The 24023-nt window shown below is 41.6% G+C and overlaps 1 protein-coding gene across 2 annotated transcripts in view; it reads right to left on the reverse strand.

Annotated features, from left to right (window-relative positions):
* Nucleotides 1-21337, reverse strand: part of RIC8B (RIC8 guanine nucleotide exchange factor B) — a 32046-nt gene extending 10709 nt beyond the window's left edge. The window contains exons 1-6 of one of the 2 annotated variants that reach the window (XM_084206306.1): nucleotides 21207-21337; nucleotides 17965-18012; nucleotides 8812-9420; nucleotides 6249-6343; nucleotides 1536-1689; nucleotides 1131-1226 (exon numbers count right to left, since the gene is read on the reverse strand). In XM_084206306.1, the coding sequence (XP_084062432.1) occupies nucleotides 1131-1226; nucleotides 1536-1689; nucleotides 6249-6343; nucleotides 8812-9420; nucleotides 17965-18012; nucleotides 21207-21323 (1119 nt within the window). In that variant the 5' untranslated portion in view covers nucleotides 21324-21337. The remainder of the gene's footprint in view (nucleotides 1-1130; nucleotides 1227-1535; nucleotides 1690-6248; nucleotides 6344-8811; nucleotides 9421-17964; nucleotides 18013-21206) is intronic. The other variant, XM_084206307.1, reaches the window with a different exon arrangement.
* Between the last annotated feature and the right edge of the window lie 2686 nt (nucleotides 21338-24023).

Genomic DNA, 24023 nt, shown 5'->3' on the forward strand with positions numbered 1-24023 from the left:
ATAAATAAAGCCCAAGGCCAGAACTTAACAATGAGGGTAATTCAAAATATCAAACATCCAGTCATGCAGTTAGCAACATCCATCCATTCTCTGCACTATTTGAGGCAGTGGTCCTGTGGCAGGAGTCAGCATGCAATTATATCCTGACACTGAGATGCCCAGATGCTGTAAAAACATGCAGACAACTTCATTTTCTAGCTTCTGTACACTTGGCTCTGCAACTTTTTTTTTTTGGAAGTTAACAGATCAGCAAAGTATCCTAAAAACTAACTGCTGCGAGCAAAAACAAACAACAAGTTTCTTAAATTCCTCAAAAACACTTTTCTGGTATCGATGAAAGAGGCAGAAAATACATGCTCTTCTTAATTTTAAATTCTATTTATGAATTCAGGCACAGCTTTGATCTGGGAGCAGCATCTAGGATGCAACTCAAAAGTCACTGCAGCTTGGGAGAAGGACAGCAGAAACCAGAGAAGCAATTTCTTTCTTGCGCTCATCGTTTAACTTCTTTCCACTTAACTTCAGGAAAAGCAGCAAAACAAATAGAAAACACCACACTCAACCAGCAAGCTACACAGATCCTTCAGGTCTTTAACCATGGCACAGAAATCTTCCCTGTTAAAAGCCACAGTCCATACTGTAATAAAGAGCTCTTCTAAGAGACAAAGTGATGAAGTGTGCCTCTCTCCAGGGACACTTTTAGTTTGACAGGATGGCTGATATACACTGGTACACAAGTCTTAATCCAAACAACTCCTTCCTGCTGAAGTAAAACTAAACCTCAAGCAGAACCCATCAAAACACCTGTATTCTCACTTGCCGCCACACAGCTCTGCAAAGTCTAATTAACTGCACTGAAATGTTTCTTATTTGCTGAGTGTAAGGGAATAGACCTTACTGAGTTTTTTGCCCCTCTCATCTGATCCATGGTGACTCACATTGACACAGCTTTACAATATCCCTGATGTTATTATTTAACAGCTCTACAAAATGTATCACGGAACTCAGGCCATAATATCTACTGATTTACATGACTGAAAAATTATTTCTACAGCACTGTCCTGCATTGATGTACAAACCTCAAAGTTCATCACCAGCTTCAAACGCAAATTTCAATGAATTTTACATACCTGAGCTTTGATAAACTTCCTGATATCCCTGTGAGTTCGGCAGCATTCAGTTAATAAACTAAGAACTGGAGTCAGACCTTCTCTGTAGCTGCTTCCCTAAAACAAGGCCAAATACAAATAAAACATTTTAAAAGCCAACTTTCTTTTTCAAATTCTATGAACGCTTCAATAAAGTTGTATATGAGAGCCAAAATATGAACTTTACGTAAAGAGCCAAATGTTTACCCTCAGACACACAGCAAATAGCTTCAGATATTCACAGGAATTTGGAGGTGTTTCACAGTTTAGTAGGACATCTGTATTTGTGCTAAGTACTGGCTGAAAGATTTATATAAAACTTGATGTATGTGCACTTTTTCCTTAGTGAAAGAGGCCCCTTTTGAGAAAAATCCCTTCTGTCCATACCTTGTCTATTCTCTTCTCCATGAAATCCAGTAAAATCTGAATAGCTCCCATATTCATACCATTGTATTTTATATCTGTTTCCTCTTGGGACGATGGATTAATAAGAACATCCAAGCAAGAAACAGGAACATTGCTTAAGAGGTTGACTGCATTGCTGAAACAGATTTTAAAAACTCGTTATTCATTTGGAAGAAAGAATTAAAAACAGAGTACAACTCACCATAAACTGCTTGTACAACTGCAATCAAAAAGAGGCCCTACAACTCAAACAATGCTTTATTTTCTCCTCTCTGGGTTTTAAAGAAGGTGGCGTCCATTATCGCCTGAGTTCTGGCTCTTGGAACAAACAAAGAAAAAGAAAGACAAAAAGTTCCAAAAGCAGCAGTGCAGGATTACTTCCAGCCCCCACAGTGTCTCATCCCATGGATAAGGCACAGCTTCCAGCAGCTAGCTACAGCAGCTGATCTTGCAAGACAGCAGGGGGAACTCTCACATTGATTTTCAGTAGTCAGAGTTTTTTTTCCTCCTTGAAACTTAAAACATTTTACCATACATCCACATTATCAACATTAGTGCGGCAAAATCCAATATGGACAACATTTCCTCCTGCTGTAACAGAGGGGCAAAGTGGCCTTTTCTTAGGTCCCCTGAAATATTTTCATTTTTATTTAGCTTGCAGAAGGCTTTTAACACATTAAAAAAAGACTCAGGTTTATTTACCAAGCACTACCCTTCAGTAACTGGCCGTGTTCTCATTCTAGGACACAAAGAGGAGCGTTTCCAAAGAGCCATTAAACTATTTCAATTAGGCCACAGGGTCCCTCCCTCCTCTTCAACGGAGTAAGGTGGGACTTACTTTGCAAGGGTCTCTTGCAGGGTACACATGCCTTGAGTTTGCTATCTACCCTGCTCTCATTGTACAGACTTGGGCTTGTACTGTTCCTGAACACTGGGAGAAATTACGCAGATGCTGCAAAAATTAGAATTCCGTCATTATTTACTTGCTGATGTCCAACTAAACTTAAAAATGGATGTATTTAGAAATAGCACGAAACTATTCAGGTTTACCCATGCTGACCTCAAAGCTATTAATGAACCAATGAGCACTCATGTTTCAAGGACTGGTGAAATGCTCCAAGAATGGAGAAACCTTTTCAAACAAATTCATTTAAGACTTTTAATAATATCTACTTAAAAGCAGCCCTCTGTTTCTAAGTTATTAATACAATTCTAACAAAGAATTAGCAAAAGAGAAAGCAAACCATGGCCATCTGACCATAACAGGATTTCTAACAAATGTGCTGCTTCTGGTTTGATCAGACTGGGTGGCTGTTCCACACTGTGCCATCTCCTTTTTGCTCTTTTAGTAATTGAAATTCAGACCGCTGTTACTTTTGGGAATGCCCATTCTCTTTGTTTTGTTTCTAAATCCTGCTCAAGATATGTCTTTTATATCACGGAAGTTATTCATCTCCAATAATTCAGGAATAGTCAGAAACAAAACAGAAGAAATTCAACAAATATTTGATGGCTTCAGGCCTTTCATCAAAAGTTCTCTTTTTACCAGTTTTTTATTAAACAACCAAGTTCCCAAACACCTACAAAATTAATTTTCTGGATCACTGTGCCTGAGCTATTCTTTTCAATAAATGAAGCCCGGCTTTCTGATCTTTGTCACTCCACTGACAGTTTTATTTGTGGCAGAGGAGTGTATGAAATTCTCCAGCTACAGGAAGTCAGTGACTATGCACAGATATGCACAATAGTGTTTGCATTCCTACTCCAGGGGGTAGAAATACTGCGTATATTACTCTCCCCTTTTTGGCTTCCTACAGATCATTAATCACTGGGACATGACATCCACCCACTCATGCTCCCAGCCCCCTCCTGATATGCAAATTCAGAAGCAAAGGCCTATTTAGAGCCAGTGAATGCCTTGATTAAAACCTTGTTAGTGGGGAAAAATGGCACTCACTCTAACATGTGGTACTTTAAGTTGTTCATATTCAAACATTAAGCAATGCCGCAACAGAACCACAATGACAACGCTGGGTACTAAAGTAGTTAAGATATTTTATGGCTAACTTCTGCTTTTTTATTAGAAATAGTCACACTGACAATCAGTACATCGTGGCTCAGGGCATGTGTCCAACACTCACTGTTCACCTAAAATAAATCCTCAACTTACACATTCAGGGCACAGGCATTCAAACTATGTCCTGTAACAGGCCAAACCTTTCACTGAAACATCTTAGGTTCTGCAGATTTACAAACTTAGGGAAGTGCAAGTAATCAGCAATCCTGAGAAATATATTTATATCTCCCCGATGCCTTATACAGTTTATTCTGCATTCACAATTATTTGTATTTCATTTTATTTTTAACACAGTTTTCATAATTGCCTTAGTGATAGGCTCCAGGAGGAAAGCAGAGCTGGAAGTTGTGCTCTGCTCTCTGACTCACACCTCATCTCCAGCAATAAAGATTGCATGGTCAGAGTCCAGCATGCTGAATGGCCCAAATGATGACACGGGCCTCTCTCTTTTAGCCACATAGTGCTAACAGCAGTTTACTCATTTCTTAGTGCAGCTCCTATCAGGAATTGAGTTTTGCTTGTCCAAATAGATCAGCGGAATGAAGTCAGGCCCTTTGATGCAGGCCCCAATCCATCTGAGGATTTGCACGGGCATTACTTCTGAGTATAGCTTTTCTATTCCAGAGCTCACTTGTGATGAACAGTCTTGGTGGAAAAGTGTATTCAATTATTCAGCTTTTACTGCATCCTTCCAGCATTCAAAGACACAACTCAGGTTCAGCAAAAAGGCTGAAATATTTGAATCACAGCAGTCAAATCCTGCATGGTGCTCTTGCAGCACATAAATCAAGATCAAACACCACAAACAACAATGCTATACTTGCATTCTTTACTCTTCAGCTAACTTAACCAGCTACAGTTTGGTAACTGAGGGACAAAGTTGTTTTCTCAGCATAGCAGAAAGACTAATGCAGTGCTACACTGAGTGCCTGCTGGAGAAGGGGGAACAGCTGCCTTGATACAAGGCAGTGATGTATATCCTCATTTCTTTCCTGCTTCCCCCTCTCAGAATTATGGAGAACCTTTGCTTTGACTTGGTGTTTCCATAAGGCCCATGTGGGCAGCACTGCGACAAAAAATCTCCCTTGACAGTGAAAAAAGCAAGGACAGAAATGACACCAACACTACATCATCTTCACAGCTGCCTACTTCTTTATGTAAAGCCCTTTTCTGGATCTCAGCTGCAAGTGTGTGCAAAAGCAAAAACCAAAAGGACCTGCATAACTTGCATCCTCTTGCAATAGCACAAGACAATTAAATTTTACAAGGCAATATACTTAACAGGGTGATCAGACTAGTCAGATTTCTGGACAAGGGAACAGATCTGGGGAAGAGCATCAGCTGTATAATAGTTCTTGTAGCTCTCTCATACTGTTGATTTTATCCAAAACTTTTAAATTCTCCCAGCAGTAGGGATTTTATTTCTGCCAGTCCCTCCCTTAAAGCAGGCTGAGAGCACAAAGCACCCACCATAAGCAGCAGCAAAGAGAAACCCTAACTGCCCTTTAGGACACGGCACTAACTTCAGTCATGGATAGTACTGCAGCAGTATCCTAAATTATTCTAAACTAGTCTGCACCAACTGAGAAGGGCTCTGATGTAGGATTTTAGCATTCACCTCCTAAGACTGTTGATCTGTAAGAGCTTTCCAAGATTTTAATCAAGGTCATTTAACACTTTCAAGATTGCTGGGTATGAAAAGCTGTATCCTTTTTCCTAGAGACTGGCTCAGTCTCTAAAGATCCTACAGTCAGATATGCAGACATCTCTGAAGAAGAAAATGGCAACTGGCTCAGTCTCTAAAGATCCTACAGTCAGATATGCAGACATCTCTGAAGAAGAAAATGGCAACATTTCAGTGCTGAGGGAAGCTACTGTACTGTCAGGCCCACTGAACAGTTGACCTACTCAGTAAAAATAAGGGTGTCATAGAGAAAGAACAGTAACACTAAACAAAGACCCACTACCTCACCACAAATAATCTGAATTTTGATTGAATTATTGGCTGCCAATACATAACAGTTTGGTGCAGGACTGAGGAAAAAGAAAACCAAACCACACACCGAAAACTCCGTGATTCACTCATCTTTGAAAAAAAATATTATTACCAAGGAAAATTATTGGTACTTCCAAAAAAGCAGCCTAGAACTATTGGGATAAAATATCAACTTGTTACTTCCACCCCAATCCATCAGAATTACAAAGCTAACATATAGAAATCTCAAAATGTAGTGTTTCCATTAGTTTCTGGGCAAAACAACAGAAGTTGCATTCCAGTTCAATTTGAACTACACTTACAACTTCAGTATGTATTTTCATCCTTGGATACACACACATGAACATAAAACCAAAATTTACAAAAGATGAGCTTCATTATCAGTGATAGAAAATAACAATCTTGCCAGCCACCTTCTCTCTGGAAAACTGGATATGTTTAAATAATGTTTGAGGAAAACAGCTTTCATCAAACAAAGATTAAAAATATTAACTCAATATAAATTAATTTTTCATTGTTTGTCAGACTTCTACTTTTAGATTTTAGGCAAAGTAATTTCTATTTAGAAAAACCAACCAAACAAAAACCTTTTAACATCTATTGGTTCTGCAATTATACCAACCTGTGCAACTCTTCAGTTTTTTCTTCAGTAGGGCCCGTGGTTAATAAGCAGTGTCGAAGGATGGCAGCCATGTAACGAAATTGATGAGATTCATTCTATATAAATATAAATTATGAAGATATTTTTTCATTTTGAAGATTGCAAGTAAGGCTTTCAGGTCACTAGAATAATAAAAGTTAAAGATGGAAAATACCTATTAGATCATAACATCCATCCCTATCAATAAAAGGACTGTACCTTAGTTTCACTGAATGCTTAATGCTACATAACTCTTATAAGCTGACTTTGAAAAAGTCAGGCCTTGTAAAACTCACTGGGAATGTTTTTCCAGTTAAATCAGCCTTCATCAGTAGAAAACCCAGTTACAAGTGTTTGCTCACTTCCATACCACTATTCCTAACACATCACTCTCTTACTTCCTGCAGTTACACCAGGCCACCTCTTCATCCACTTAGATTATGCATGTTCTTCACTTAATTTGTCTTCTCATTCAGGCCTTTTGCTGCCAAGTTTCATTCCCTCCACCTAGTCTGTCTATTTTTTCTAATTCCCTTGATACCTTTCCTCCATTCCATTAACAACTTCTCAGCAACCTTACTTGCCCCACTTTTTCCTCTCTCCAAGCAATCCCCCCCGCCAATCTCCCACCAGACAGCAGCCACACAATAGTACACCACTAACTGCAACCATTTAATTCTGTATCATTGTCCTCACTCTTTTCAACAGCTCTTCTTGGCATCTGTCATATGTTCTAGAGTGTTTGACCTGGTACAAAGCACCCAATGCATCTTTTGTAGGATCAGCATCAAAATCTGCCAACTTTGAAACCATCTCCAGTCATTAAATACTGGTGTTTCAAATGGTTCTGTCCACATTAGGATAGATCTTGTTTAGCTTTCACCCACATTCCCAACCTCTCTGCTCTCCTTTTATTTTCCATGTGTTCTGCTGTTTGGAATTTCTTCAAATTCTGTGTCTTCAGCCCACTTCATTAACATGCCTTTCACTCTTCTACCAGACCATTAAAATTACCACTGGAATATTCACTAAGCAGAATGTCACGTAACATATCTGGCTAACAGCTAAAAGCCACTAAAAAGTTCTTTAATTTAAAACCCCTCTGCTTTTAAGGCTTTCTACTAAAGAGTTATTATCTAAGCTTTATCTCAAAATGCAAATAAGCTTCTCCTGCCTTGGGATGACTTAAACTCTGAAAAAAAAAAAAAAAGGGCTACATGCATGCTCAGGATATTAAGGAGGAAAAGACAGTGAGCTGGCCTTAACATCTCTCCCAATTCTATTTTTTAAGAGTAAATCAACTTCCAGATATCAGGAGTTTATCTCTCAAGAGGTGAACATGTAATACAGTTTCTTTTTCCAACTTTCCATATAACTGTGTTACATGCTTTTTTACCTCCAGAACAATGACTTGTCTGTACAAAGAACTTTGACAAAGTTAAAGATATTTTTAATAAGGGTCTAAGTCAGGAATATAAACAGAAGAAAGAAACCTCACTTTCTTTATATTTCCTTGAAACTCAAATATTAGTTTCTCTGATCCCTCCATAAGTTAATCTTAAATTTCAGGATTTCTTATTCAGCATATCCTTGAGACATTAAAGCAAAGAATATGAACTTCCAGCTTTGCTCAAGTTTTACATTCCTTAAAGTTATAATTAATATCTGATTTGCTGCTTAGTCCAATGCACTAAAAAGAACAATTATTTGCAAGTTTTAACTAATGTAGAATTTTGATCAGCTTTATATGCTGCATATTTACCATGTCCAATGGAAAGTAAACAACACTGTTCTAGAGACTATGATGTGTACTAAAAAGAAAAGTTCCTCATATAATTCTCCTGCTTTAGCACAGACTCAGGTTATTCAGACAAGTTACCCTTGTAATTTCTGTTTATAAGTTTAAGGATGCAACACATAGGAAGCATATTTATCTGAGGAAAAAAAAAGATATGACATAATAACAAAAAGAAACCAAGACAAACCTTATTCATAAGACATAACAATGAAAGTGTATTTTGTTCTTGTACTTGATCTCATCTAAAAAGATAATGTTGAAGTCCAAAGCTGGTGTTGGGAGGATGGGACAAAGATATTAACAACAGTAGCACTCTTTCATCAGAGTTATTTGTTAAAAATGGGAACTGATGTACTTATCATGCAACAGAGAAAACCCAGAGAGTTCTCTCAGCTCTATCTATTGCCCTATTGCCATAGTCCACAAGCTCCAAAGATGCAGCCATCTGGTATACTTAGATAAAGAAGTTTTTCCTAGCCAGCTAATTAGCAGTGAACAACATTTATTTTCTTTTGGAAATCTAAGACTTTTATGAAATAATATTTTTTGCATTTTTGTATCCGAAAACACACAGTTTAAACTTGCATTAGGCAAGCCAAGCAGATCTCCCAATACACAGAAAATGTATGGATAAGATTTTCCGCCCAAGTTGTAGCAGGAACAACAACTGCCTCCTGTGTATCGACCCGCTGGTTCTTGCAGGCTAAACGAAATCAATTGAAAAAAAGCACTTCAGCCAAGCCTTACCTTGCTGTGGACATTCCAACTGTCAAGTGTTACATTAAATAGAGCCTTTAGTGCCTCAATGGCACAATCTGTCTCTTGCAAAGATAGAGGAAGCCTGTCACGATCTTCTGCTGCCTTATACTCTTCTGTCCATCTTACACTCAGGGAATTCTCCAATGCCTGAGTCAAAACCTGCACCCCTTGTAGCTCCTGACGCAACTGTGCTCTAATATCTGTGTGCAGAAGCGACAAGAGGAAGAGGAGACGCAAATCAAAGCATTTAATATCATCAACAAGCTGCCGGTCCTTACATTTCTGCAGAAGATTGCAGAGCATTGCTGCAAGATTCAGTTCCAAACTGAGCTTCTGTGCAACTGAACTATTAAAAATTATGTTACAGAGGCATTTTAAGGCTTCTACTATCACAGGAAATTCAGATACTCTCTCCAGTGGATCTTCCACAGTGTCCAGCTTTGCTAGCTTCATAAGGATCTGCATGTTCCTCTTTGTGGTTACAGGCACTAAAACCTTCTTGTCCCGGGAGAGAATCCGGAGGGCTTCCAGGCAGGCAACTTGACATGAAGTTTTTGTGTCTTTTTCAAGGATGTTTAGAATTCCTTCACACAGTTTCTAGGCAAACACAACAAAGAAAAAGGGAACAGTTTTAGAGTCAAAATATTGGTGGCAATAAGAAACTACTTTGCTAAGCTTCCATATAACTTCTGAGGTTTTATCTAATTTGAGAAACTCGGTATTCCATATTAGCACTTCAAAATATGTACTGTTACCAAAGGCCTCCAGAGAGCACCAAAAGCAGCTTTCCTCGTGGACACAATCTGCAGAAGCATTAAGCCAAAATGGCAGCTGTTACCCACCACTGCCAGTTACAGTATCAGGACCAAAAACTCCAGAAGAATAATAAAGCTAGAGAGAAGTGAAAGCAAAAATATGTCCAAGTACAACAGTCACAGCTACAGCACCTGCAGAATTTTAAGTCAAGGTTGTTGTCAGAAGGCTGGGGGAAAAAGAAACCAAAATAGCTGCCATTTAACATACAAGGATTAGTACTCCATGTTTGGTAGCAGCTGTAATTTACATCGCCTCTTCAACCTAACAGACAGACTTCTCCCATTTTAAATACGACTCAGAAATAACACCTCTGACACAGAAACATAATGCAGTTTTCCTTGAAGGCAAACTGTAGCAGTTCTACCAAACCAGCAAAGCTGCTGCTTTACCAACACGAATTGTTCATGATGTCAAAATAGTTCACAGATTCCTTATATCAACAGGACTGCAGGGGTAAATAATCACATAAATGCAGCACAGGAAAATACAACACTCCGATAATCTGCAGGTCAGAACTGTAACATCTGAATTACAGAAGCATTACCTTTTATAAGACAGAAATGGACAATCAATCCATCAAAGGGGAGAAAAGAGAAGCCAGAAGAGATTGCTTGATGTGAGAGGACTCCAGTGGGTTTTTATGCCTTACGCTTAAGACAATACTACTACTCATGGGTACTAGCATCAGAAGCATAGTCACAAAGAAATTCCCAACACAACAGAAACTGCACTGTACCTCCTAGGACACAGTTTCTCTATGCTCCTCTCCTCCTCAGCTTGGTGTCTTGACCATCAACATGAATAAATTACTGAAGAAGCCAGAGCAGCCACTGAGCAGAAGAGCCCTAGTGCAGAAGTCTACTTAGGACCCAAAATTCATTCTGTGATTTCAGGCAGTCTGTGTCAAAAAATCATTACAAAAAGCACAGGAATACTAGTAATGTATAAAATGGTTCTTGGTGAATGGTCTCTGGAATTCCACTTTCACTATCAATACCACAATGAAAAGGTGAGGAGCACAGAAGCCCATGACCCTGACACAAAGTTCAAAACAAAGGCTCCACCTGGGACATGTAAGCCAGTATTATTACTGTGATGACTTACTTACCTAAAGTCAAAATAAAAAAAAAGAACAAAATGAAGAACAAACATTGAATCTAAAGCATATCTAGAACAGACACTCCAGAAGAATATGGGAGCAAACAACCCAAGACTTAAACTTGTTTTCTTTTAACTTAACAACATTAAAGAAAATGTGTAAACAAAGTCAAACAGTAGGAAGTCACAATATGACTTCTAGGATGCTTGTCCTGGGGCTAAGACCATCCAAAAGCACCACCCAGACAACCAAGATCTTGACTGCATTTCCACAGCCCTGACTAGACAATCCAGTAAGAGCTTGAAAACAAGGAATGAGCCACACCTCTTATCACATATGCAACATGAGAAATCTTTTATCAGAATATTAGAGACAGCACTAAAAACCCCACATGTGACCACCTGTATAGGCATACAGGTACTTACTGTGGCTGGAAAAAGACACTTTAAGTACAGAGTTCTTCACCATTAACCTAGTGCTGCTCATACAGAACTGCACAACTCCCTGATTTAAGCGTGGTATGCTAGACCTGCACTAAATGTTTCTGATGGTGGCAGTTTTGAAGTGTTTTTAAAAATGCCCAAAACAAAAAATGTCCAGTCTAGATCCACAGCCAAATTACCTAGCCACAGCTCAACTTCTTACAAGAGTTCACTTTCTGTTGCTGAGAGTTCTCCATACAATTACCTCTGCTTTGCAAGCTGAAGTGTGGAGTCTGTTTGGTTTTGAGGAGTCACATAATCACAGAATCATGAGGTTGGAAGAGACCTCTAAGATCATCAAGTCCAACCCATGCCCTAACACCTCAACTAGACTATAGCACCGAGTGCCATGTCCAGTCTTTTTTTAAACACATCCAGGGATGGTGATTCTAACCACCCTGGGAAGAGCACTCCAGTACTTCATTATTCTTGTGGTGAAAAACTTTTCTTAATATCCAACCTATCCCTTCCCTCATATAGCTTGAGACTGTGTCCTCCTGTTCTGTCAGGTGCTGCGTGGTGGAACAATCTCCCTTCAGGAAATTGTAGAGAGCAATAAGGTCACCTCTAAGCCTCCTCTTCTCCAGGCTAAACAACCTCAGTTCCTTCAAACGTTCCTCATATGGCATTTCAAGCCCCTAGCCAGCCTTGTTGCCCTCCTCTGGATGGGCTCAAGTGTCTCAACGTCCTTCCTAAACTGAGGGGCCAGCACTGGACACGGTACTCAAGATGCGGTCCCACCAGTGTCAAGTACGAGGGAAGGATGACCTCCCTGCTCCTGCTGGCCACACAATTCCTAATGCAGGCCAGGATGCCCTTGCCCTTCTTGGCCACCAAGGCTGGCTCATATTCAACCAGCTGTCAACCAGCACCCCAGGTCCCTTTCCACCTGAACACTGTCCAGCCACACTGTCCCCAGCTTGTAACATTGTAGGGGATTTTTGGGGCCAAAATGTAGAAGCCGGCACCTAGACTTATTAAACTTAATCCCGTTGGACTGTGCCCATCCATCCAACTGATCTAAATCTTTCTGCAGAGCCCTCCTTCCTTCCAATAGATCAAAACAAGCCCCCAGCTTGTTCCTAACCCAGCAGAGAGTGCTCCTGTCCAAGCCACGGGCTGCCAGCTTTTTCAGGTATGCTGTGGGACAGTGTCAAAGAGCTAGCTGAAGTCTAAATAGACTGAACAGACAGCTCACAGAACTTCAGAAAAATGCTAGTTTATTCTGTATTTAAGCACTTTTCAACTAGACTAAGCAGTTATTGTCTTCCTTGTTGGTAATAGCTGCTACAAGGTGGTCAGTAACAATTTATCCAAATTCTGAACTCTTATCTGATTACAAAGAGACCAAGCCGCTCAAATTCTGACTTTACCCACCTGCTGTTATGAAAGTGTCACTGGAAAATGTCAAAAGCACTGCAGGAGGGGTGCCAAAGGGCATCAACCTTCTGGTGACTTGCTGGGAGAGGTGGAAGTCTAACCTTCCTTCTATACAGTAAATGACATGCAATTGAATTAAAAAATATAGAATCATCTCTTGGCTTCAAATCATAGAAATGCAGCACCAAAAGAGTCTTAACTCTGAATAGTTGTACTAAAGATAGATATTAAATATAACTTTTTTTTTTTTAGAGATTTTGCAACCTGATTACAATTTAACTGCTGACAAAGTTCTCTGGAGTTAAGACCCAGTGAGACATCAAGAGTGATTTTAGAGGAAGCAGCAATCACTTAGGGTATCTGTGACAGTGAACCACTGTTGGCTGATCCCAAGAGCCATCAGCAGCTCAGGAAAAGCTAGAGTATCTGATTTTAATTGCAGAGCTACCCATGGAAAGATTCATCCTATTAGGAAATTGCCTTGGAGACAATTAAAACCAAATGCCATACAGCACATTTTCTGTTTTGGCCTTGATGGTACAAGGGAAATTATGCACAGAGAGAAGAGAAACAGGAAGAGATGTGGCCACAACAACATTATTATGCTTTTCATTTTCTTTAGGTGGTGCTCTTTCTACCACCCTGTAGGCCATTAGCATGGCATGAACTAAGGGGCACAGATTTCATTTATGTGGTTGGAAATGAAAGCAAGTGAAAATTCAGACAGGAAGGTACCTCCCCCTTTCACAACACATATCATGATCGTTGCAGTTTCAGGGCCTTTGTTTGCTACCCTTTAGGTCACTGCAAGATTTTAACATTTCTTTGTTTGACGTTCCATCCTTTCAACATCCAGATAACATTTTGACTTTCATCAACCATGTTACGGCAAGCAATGTTTTTCATATACTTTTTCACAGACTCAAGGCAGTTTTTAGTTTTAACGTTTTTTAATCGTAAAATCCATTCATTTTTCTGAAATTCAAGATTTCTCTGCCTTTGTGCTAATATTCACAAAGAAAAATGCACACCATTCCTTTTGTTTAGGCTTTAGTATTAAATCTTGTATTAAAACAGGAAGGCCAGAAAAACCCGTTTGTCATCTTGTTTTGACAAATAAACTATTAACCTATTTTGGTCCTTTATCTTGACAACGTAAAGCTTTGACGCTAAGAAGCAACACAGCCCAGTAGAAAAAGACCTCTCCTGAGACACAAGAGATCTCTGTTTTCTCCCTTGATCAGCCACAGACCTGCTGTGTGACTTTGGGCCAAATACTTCCATTATCTTCCACGATCTTTGTTCACAGGCTCATTGGGCTGGGGTGAGGGGAGGGGACCGAAAGGAGAGCATAACTCTTCAGTTTCTTGTTTAAATGTCTTTTAGGTTTCAGAGCTAAGCATCCTGGCAGTGAGAAAGCAAGCCCAAGAATATTTGAAATTTAGTTACAACTAAAGTTGTTAGTTACAACTTTCATTTCTCTGGAAGTCAAGACAACTATGATGATACTATGCAAGTATCATCAACTGTGCTGAATAACAGGACAATTAAATAACCTCCCCAGAGAAGACTGTGCCAAATTTTTGCCTAGTCTTTGTGGACAGATGTGGGTGGGAAGGTGTATACTTGCATTCCTTGAGGATTCAGCCTGCTTTATTTTGAGCACTTCATTGTTGAGCCCGCACTGATAGCGGGGAGTTGGCTGCTTGGCAGGAGCCTGCCAGCTCTGACATGGCACAGCTCCAAGCTGCAGGTTTGAACATGTGAGAGCAGAACAGTTCTGCAAGTGAGGTGAGGAACACACTGAGCAATCCCTGTTGTCAGAACTGGTGGATTAAACACTTGCTTCAGAGTCACAGAAAGGTTAAATCCTGTGTAGATGCACACACAGCAGCCCCTGCTCACCTCACTGGACAGGGAGAGGGAGAACCCTTGTATCTTCTGTAATCCCATGGTGAAAGAAGAATGTTAAAAGGAGAGATGGGTCTCATGAACCTTAAGAGGTTTCAGTAAAAGTGGAAAAATGCTGGATGGGAACGGGCAGGACCAGAGGCAATTAGAACAAATGCTCAGTATTAATGCAATATACTTAGTACTTTTTTCCTCTTACAGACTGGTACTCCCTTAAAGGGGTCATGGAGAAGTCAGAACAGTAACAACAGTGACTAAGATACCACACAGCATGCCCACAGGAGAACCTGAGCTAAATGTTGTTACAGGACACTCCCTAATAGACTTTAAAAGCTTACCCCATGTTTACTGGGAGGAGAAAAAACTGTGCCTTGGTGACTGCAGGAACCTTCAGACCTCCCTGAAGCACCACAGCATCAACAGCACTAACTTAAGAATGAGGTTCTTCTAAGATTGAGAGTATGACAGCATCTTGTTCCATGAACATACTTCACTCCTTCCAGAGTTAAAATATGGTACTGTACACAGACTTTGAGAATCTCCCCACATGATGAATTTAGCTGGTAGAGAAAGCCCTGCATACATTTGATATGATTTACCACCAGCTATTTCAACACCTTGGAAACACTCAGCGACGCAAGGGGAAAAGACTGTTTTGGGCGATTTTCTTCCCACTGAATTTTAGATCTATCATGTTCAAATCGAACCTAGACAATAACTCAAGAACACTGGTCTCAAATTCTGAAGATTTCTATTAAGAGAACTAACACAGTAAGCTGGACCTAATACAGAAACCAGATGCTGCAAGTACTACAAGAGTGAAGCAGACAGAAAGGTATGGAGCTGAAGAGGAAATAGTTTAGTCATGTCAAGTAAGAATATAGCTTGTAAGTCATATTCTTACACTGGGTTACTTGTTTCCCTTTTTTCCCCTTCCTCTTGCAAACTCAGTGCCTTCATCCAAATTAAAAAGCCCTACTTGCCATCTTGGACAGATTTACTTCATCTGTTATATCACAGCAAATGGTGCTGTGGGAACTTCCAGCTGTGGTGTGCTATGACCAACCAGGCAATCGGTGCTGAGAGACATTTCCAGGGCACAAACAGTATTGTAATTTTCTTACCATCTGAAGTCTGTAAACAGCACAAATGTGTTGCTACTTCAGAAGCAGTATTTGGCCCCAACCAAGTATAAATAATGGAGAACAAAGCTATTAAATACGGATCAAGTGGTCCAAAAAAGCTGAAGCACCTGCTCTGCCAGAGAGAGAGAGACACTATACCTGACAACTCTTTCCAAGGTGACTGGTCAAGTTAATAGATATCACTTTTCTGGAGTGGATTACAGAACAGACCAACTATTTGCCTCAACCATGGCATGGTGCTGTGAAGTGTTGCAGTTCTGGAGACTCAACTTTTTCCAGCAGAACTGTCAAAAACTTCTTGACTGCTTGAGACAAATATTTTAGATTTCTAAGGGCTCATTAAACTCTTCAAAAACAACACCACTGCCTTTATTTCAGCTGCTATTCCAGAACACATTTACTTCTGGTTGGCAATTTCTATACTGTTTACACACAGAAACTGAAAACAGGCTTCCATAAATTCATATTTTTTATTAGTATATAACAAGTTAAGAAGGACTGGCACTGACTTGATGTGCCTAGTATCTGAGTGGATCTTACAGCACAACATAGATTGCCATCTGATTTATATCCAGAACACTCACCACAGATAGGCCAAGGCAGACACATACATCATTAAACGACCAGGACAAATACAAGGACAGCTCACATTACAATCTTGTGGGTTTATCACCCTGCGATGTATTACAGTCCTGCGGCTATGTTCAGATAGACAAACTCGATAGCATTACCTCTCTTCCTGTCTTCTAGAGGACACAACCTACTTTCCTCCTGGAATTCAGTATCACAAACTCACTGCTGATTTAGTTATGTTATAGCCTAAAAGCATCATGCTTTGATAGTCATATATCACTGCAGAACAATTTACTCAGTCCAATTAACCAGCTTCTAGTCAAGCCATAGTTTTGGCCTTTCTATCTTCTGCATTTTCAGCATGTCACTGGAGTGTATGGCTTGCTTAAAAAAAAAAAAATCCTTATACTGTGTAACTTACATTTACCTCTCCAAACTCATTGTCTTTATTTGGCTTTTTTCAATTTGGCCTCTGCTCTCTTGTCCTTTCCTGTGTTCTGCAGCTGGCAATCAATTTTTCAGAGTAGAGATTCGCTCAAGCACAGTGTAAAAAGGGATGGGAGGGATGGTGAGGGAACAGAGGTAAGCACCAAGCCCAGATCCCAGCTGAGTTCTTCTACAGGTCAGAAGGGACACACGTAGTCCATCACCACATCACTGAGTGTCAGTCACCAGTAAAGCCATAGATAAAGCAAAGCTAAGAGGTCTTTGAGTCGTCAAGGAATTGCAACTGAAGATTACAGTACAAACAACTGATGGGTTTGCAAATGCAAAAGACTGACAGACTTATCATCCCATCCATTTCTACCAGAAAAAAAAAAAAAAAAACCACCTTAAAATATTTAGATTTAGCGTAAGATCATGGAATGAAACAACGTGTCCCAAATTTCAGACAAGCTATCCTTGTAGGAAACTTGCAATTCTGGTTTCAAGCTTTGAGTTTATTCCAGAAATAGCAGAAAGAAACAGCCTCATTCACTAATGAACATTTTCTGAATGAATATGCAAATCAGCCCCAAAGCTAATTACACAACAGAAAGAAAGGGGCTTGTTATTACATCCAACACCCTAAAAATAACAACAGGAAAAAAAAATTCCACATCCAAGCTTTAAATGCTTTAAAGGCTGTGAAAGGATCCCAAGAGATGTGCTAAGCCCTATCACACCTGGACAGCTCAATTCACATTTCCCAGCTTTGACACCCGACATGCGTGCACCACATCTCACTAATTACTGCACCTTTGGAATAACAGGCTTCTGCAACTCTGTCTTCCTTACAGCTTAATAGCTTTCTTCTCTACTTATCCCTTCATCTTAATCCCTAGTGTTCTTTAAGCATCTCACATAGACAAGAAATACATCTGGCATATTGTTACCTGCTGAGAAGAGAGAAAATTGAAAAATCTGTGGCAAAATTTTACCTCAGTAGATATGAAAGAGTATCTTTACATTTGTTCCTCCATCTCATCTCAAATCCGTACCCAGCAAAATCATTTCTAGGATTTTCTGTAACTACTTTCATTCAACACTGGGGGCTTTGCTAGGGGCATTTCTCTTTCAGAGAAAAAAGGGAATGTGTAGTTGTCATGTCTCTTGGACTGAAGAAGCAACAACTAAAAAATAACTTTATACTCATTGCTTGCACCCTTTCACAATGGCAGCTAAGTTGAGAGACTGCCTGTACTCTTTTAACTTCTCCATTGAGGTATGCAGCTCAACAGCCTATTTTACTCACCTTTCTTTTGTCTTCATCTGCAGGGTCAAACCTGAAAGTGGCCCGATTCTGTAAGCAAAGACAAGAGTTTGTGTTTGTTACATACACAGCAGCTGCTGGGGATGTAATACCTGCAAAACTGTTCAAAACTCCAGGGGTCTGCTTAAACCCAGCCTCAAGATAATGAGGCTACAACCATGCCCTCCTCTTCCCATCCTCTCCAACAGCAAAAGCTTCAGTAAGTGACTCCAGCAAAGAGTTTCACAATTACTACTGGTGCAGAGCAAGCTTTTAGCTGTGGGATGTGAGTCAACCACCTCACACATGGCACTTAACAGGGTGAAAAATGAGAGAGATTGCCTTGTGCTTTACACATACCTGATTAGCCAGATTCTTCCCCAAACAGATCTAGGTTACAAGCTTTTGACTGCTCTGACTGTTCCAAATGAGAACCACCATGGCATCATCTTGTCCAGAAGACAAGCACTACAAATCAAATAAGCCTTGCTACAAAAGCTATGAGTTTTTGTGTTCTGGCAGCTTCCAAAACACCTTAACTAAGGTATTTGTTTCTCTGGTACAAAAGATAGACATGGTCTAACTACAAGTCCTTATTTCTTCTTAAACACTTCAAATAGCAGTCAGGCCTAGTTCCACCCTAAAGTCAGGCCTGTTAGCACCCTGCTTTTAATGAAATATTACTCATCAGACAAAGAAAACAGCACTAATACCAGACAGTTCTCTTAGCATTTTAAAACTTCCAATCTAAATGATCAAGCATGATTAACAGCTTCCAAAAAAATAAAAATATCAATTCCTACATCTAACATGCAACTTGCTACATCATGCAAGTGACTGGGAAACAAAAGTGACTTTCCACAGCACATTCATGGGCCTTCTTACCTTTCATGACCCAAGCTCACAATTTCACATAAAGGCTTGGACATCTACCCAACCACCAAAGGCTACCAACATCAATTAGAGCCTTGAGGATGTTAGGAAAATCATTCCCCTCCTCTCTCAATAACAGGCAAATAATCTGCTTCCTCTCTCTTACAGGGCTCCCAACTAGACCACAGAAGTTCAGCAACATGCCAATCAAAAACAGGTGAGCATTGAATGATGCGCAATTAACCAAGAGAATGCAACCTTTATGTTTGCACATGAACATTTTAGCAAGTTAACAAAACCAATGTAGTGAGAACAAGCCTAAGCAGTAGAGGAACAGAGATTTGGAATAATCACAGCAAACAGGACAGCACAGAGAAGCACCAACAGGCCTATTAATTTCTCTCATTATGGCTATTCTATAGGTACTTGCACTTTGGAACTACACTTGATCCATCCTTTCTTTTCCATTAAAGCATATTTAATTCATTATTTGGAAAAAAATTAAGGAAACCTAAACCTCTGGAACCTGGAGTACTCTGCCCAGTCTTTGCTGGCCTACAGACAAAGTGTCAGTAACAAAGTGTACAAAAAAGAGATGGAGGAAATATGATTAAAAAGTTTGAACAAGAAATGCAGTAAGAGCAATGTCATACTGAGACAGCATTAAAGCTTCTCACCCACTCCAAAAGAAGTATTTAGCTACACACTTAACTCCAAGACTTCATGCAAGTATTTGAAATGTCAGAACACAAGGTGCACAAGCTCTCACTCTGTCCTTGAGGGTTCAACTCAAGCCTAAATAATTCATCTGGGAAAGCTGCTGAGAAGACATAAAATCCAGTACAGCAAAATTAAGAAATTATGCTTGTGCATGCTTTTTGACAGAACATTTAACATGGGGTCATTTTGAAGAGTAAGGACAGAGACAAAAGGTTCCTTCAATCAGAATCCTTCCTCTGCACCTCAGAGGTCAGCAAGTTAAAACAGACGTGGCCATGAACTCCTGATCTACCAGTCCTCAGACAGAGTGACCTGCAGCTGCATCAGTCTCTACCTTTGAATTTCACCTGCACAAAGGCAGTCTATGTCAAGACTCAAGGTTCTTCTATAAGCCCAAGTTTGAGCGAAGAAATCAGTTATTGGCACTGTTAGGTGTAAAACCTGTTGCACTTAAGACAGTAAATTTCAAGACACCTCTTAGAGGCTGAATACCCACATCACATCCACATTCATTTGGCTTCTCCCCTAATCACAAAGCGATTTAATGAAACTTTAACTAAAGATCTGAATGTTTGTTCCTGTAACAGATCCCTAAATTTCAGTCAACGATTAGTTCAACATGACTGCATTTAAATTACAGCCAAAGCCAAACTCGGAGTCAGTATCAGCTTTAGAGACTTATGTACCAGTCACACAAGCGCCTATACAAAGAGCAGACACCTGATGGGTTGAGACATAATCTTTCAGAATGGACTGTGCTGCTCTACTACAATGTAAGCGTAAAAATGCCCCTATCGGGTGTGGGGGGGAATGAAAGATTAACCCAACATGTATTTTCACTCTGATTTTCACCTCCCTACATCCGCAGGAAACACCTTCACTTCTTGACTGAACATACCCATATCAGACTACAAAAGCAGTAGACCCTCACTACTTGTTCATACCTGCCAGCATTAAAAGCTCAACCTGCTTTAGGCTGTCTTCCCCTTTCGCTTTGCTTGGCCAGAAACACGGAAAAATGAAGGGGGTCTGTCAGCCCATTTCACACACACCCCCTGCCCCCGCACACTGACACGGTCGCTGTCCAGGCGATGGAAAGCCCTCTCCATTCCCGGTGACAAAGGGCTGCCCACAAAGGGCAGAACTTCAGGCAGGTGGGCAGGTACCGAGAGACCTCAGTGTTCTTCTGTCCGGCCCCTGCCTAGCGGTATACGTGTGTTACAAGACTTGTGACGCAAATGAACGCTACCGAACAGCTCCTTTTCCAGCGGATCACCGATAACCCACACTACTCACTGGGCGCGCAGAACGCAAGACCGAGCGTGCCGGGGCCTGAGCGTGGCACTGGGTTTTGTGTTCCCTTGGAAGTCTGCTTTCCTCCAGCCACGGCCCCGGCTCTCCGCCCCGGCAGTGCCGCGGTGCCCTGCACGGCCCGCGGGCGGGGAGCGCACGGGAGGGGCGGGAGGCTGCGCCGGGCAGGGGCCGTGAGGGGCAGGGGGCATGGCGGTAGAGCGGCGAGCGCTGGGGACCCGCTGCAGAGCCCAGCCCGGGGGGCCCGGGACGATGCTGGCGGCGCTGCCGACGGCGGGCGGGGCGGGGCGGCGACAGCGCCGGGGGAGCGGCGCAGAGGGGAGGGGGATGGGACCCGTTACCTCCTCGTTGTACCACGCCAGGACGCGCTCCACCGCCTCGGCGCCGCCGCCGCCGTGCCCCTCCACGGCCTCCAGCACCGCGCCCAGCTCCGGGCCCGGCTCGGCGCCCCGCTCCATGCCCGACCGTCCCGATCCGATCCGTCCCGTCCCTCCCGGCGCCGGCGGCAGCGGCCGCGCCCCGCCCGCCCTCCGCAACCCGCGCCCCCTGACGCGCCCGACGCTCCCCGCGGAAGCCGCCCGGACTGGCAGGCAGCGTCCGAGCGCCATTGGCTGGAGGGGCCGGCGGCGCGCACTCCCGAGCCCTCCTATTGGCTGCCATCCCGTCTGCCGGCTATTGCGGAGAGAGGACTCTATCTCCCGGCATGCCCAACGGCGCGGCGGCGGCGGGGTGTGCCGCGCTTTGTTGCCGCGGGGCACGATGGGTGCTGCAGTCCGTGCCCACAGAGCCGAGGACTCCCGCTGGGAAGAGCGGCAGTAGCGCGCTCTCGGGACGGTCGGCGGCGCACGGCACTGCCCGGCGCTTCTCTCCTTCCTCCTTAGGCTTGGCCGATTGTGTGCTCTCTGCGACCTGCCCTTTGTCAGTCACAAGGCGAACGGCTGCCACAACCAGGGCTGGCTGCTTTTTCTTAAGCTATTAGGCTTAAGCTTTTGGGCTCCCGCCGCGGGCGAAGTCTGTGAGTGTTCCCTGAAGCGGGGCCTCGCCACAGCGTCTGGCGGCAAAACCAGTCTCAAGTCTAATCCACCAGAGCAATGGTGGTACACGAAAATTTTGCTTTTCGTTCAGGAGGTGGCAGGAGGGGAAGGTGCATCGGCAGAGCCAGGCAAAGGTGAACCGTGTCTCTATAAAGGTTTTGCAAGGCCGGAGTGTTTAAACCACTCCAAGCACATCCACAGTATTTCCATACTCAAGGTGCCCTGTAATTGAAATTCATTGTCCAGATAGCAGAAAATGATGTACTGAAGTTAACAAAACCCACCCCGCAAACATGTTCATACGGAGCTGTGGCCAGTCTCCTCAAAATCTTTATTCCTTCAGTTCCGGTATCCATGAGAAACTTTTAATGTCACAAATGGTGTCATAGCAGAGAATGCCGGGGGGGTTGCACCTGCCTATGAACAGAGCCCAGCGGTGGTCAGATGTGACAGTGCTTGTCTGCAGTGTTTAAGATGCAGACCCAAACGAGAACCTGAATTTCCTCCTTAGGGGTTTCTTGCCACAATAACTAAGATATAAATGCAGAACAGCACAGTCACTGGACTGCAAGGAGTAACAATCCAGTCATCCAGTGTGCAGCCATTTATTCTGAGTCAGATTCATCTGTAAACTAATGGAGCTTTGGAGAGAAACCAAATGAAAAGAGTCTTTTGCTTGTTAGATTTACAACTCTATAAAAAAGTATGAGCCTGCTTAGATTTACTTCACAGCACAGCAAAACACTCATTTTACTTGCACATAGCCTTTTTTTTTTTTAATTACAAAACCTGAAAAATAAAGATTAGGAAACTGTTACTGCCCTTTAAAGGCACATTGTTATTCATCATCAGCATGTTTTAGTTTCCACTTTATGTAGCATATGAAGGATTAGGATTTCAATGAAAGAGAAGGACAGAATAAATTGCATCCTCTACCAAAGAATTGCCAGACCTTTTCAGATGGGTGCATACCACGAGCCCTTCCCATGTTAGTCAGCTTTATCTAAACCTTCCAAAGCAATGTCTGCCCCTGAATTTCATGGGTTTCAGGGTCAGTCACAACAGAATTGTGGGGCTGGGGAGGTCAGAGGCCATTTTTGTCAAAGGGTAGTGACCTTAGCAGCAAGAGGTAGCCTTACAAAAACAGAATCCATGCTACTGAATGGAGTTCTCACTGCTCTTCCCCCGCTGAGTCTTTTTTCTACCTGGTAATGAAAAATCTTGAAGAATTGTAGTGGATTTTTATAGGCATACATACATATATACATTTGTGTGTGTAGATCTTTTAAAAAATATTAAATGTGTTATGTCAGTTATGCTGTAATGTATTAGTTTCTAGTCTACTGTATATATTATATATCTATCATTCATTATATGTCTTAGCCTGTGAAAAAGATCACATCTTTATTAAAATGTGTGTTTATTGTTAGGAAAAAGAGAATGTAAGCAAGAAATTAAAAAAAAAAAAAGGGAAAAGGAAAAGAGAAAAAAATAGGAAAAAGAGAGGAAAGATAGAAAAGAAAGAAGAAAATAGGAAAAAATAACAGAAGAGAAACTGCAATTGAGACTGAATATTTCAGAATGTGGTATAAAAGTTTTGTCAGCAATATTTGCATAGTCACATATTTACTTCATATGCACATAAATGCATGGCTAGGCAAGAAAATCCAACTTTTAGTTTCCACAGTCAAGGGAAATAATTAAATAACAGCCTGCAGACTCTGACTCAGGATGTTTGGCAGTTTGTACTGGGATGATTTAAGACTGGGATGATTCTTGCCCCTCACCAGACATTCTACCCAGAGGTTATGGTGCTTTCCCAAGCTGCTGCACTCCCCAGCCTGGTGCACAGCCTGTGACGTGAAAGCTGCCGTGGTTTGTGCTGCCGTGGTGGGGTCTGAGCTGCAGTGGCCCAGGATGAGTTCTGCTTTACTTTGCAGCTCTTCTTATGTAGGAGGTGGCCTCTGTTCCACCATTCAATACACAACCCCATGAATGTCTATTTTAAATTTCAAAGCCCTCATCAGGAAGCAGTTCAATGGTAGTTGGAAGTGCACACTCCTGAGGCATCAACATAAGTTTCTAAATTAATTTTTTAAAAAAGAAAGACTGTGGAGACTTTTT

The sequence above is a fragment of the Fringilla coelebs genome, assembly GCF_963513975.1.
Source record: "Fringilla coelebs genome assembly, chromosome: 5".
NCBI classification, from domain to species: Eukaryota; Metazoa; Chordata; class Aves; order Passeriformes; family Fringillidae; genus Fringilla; species Fringilla coelebs.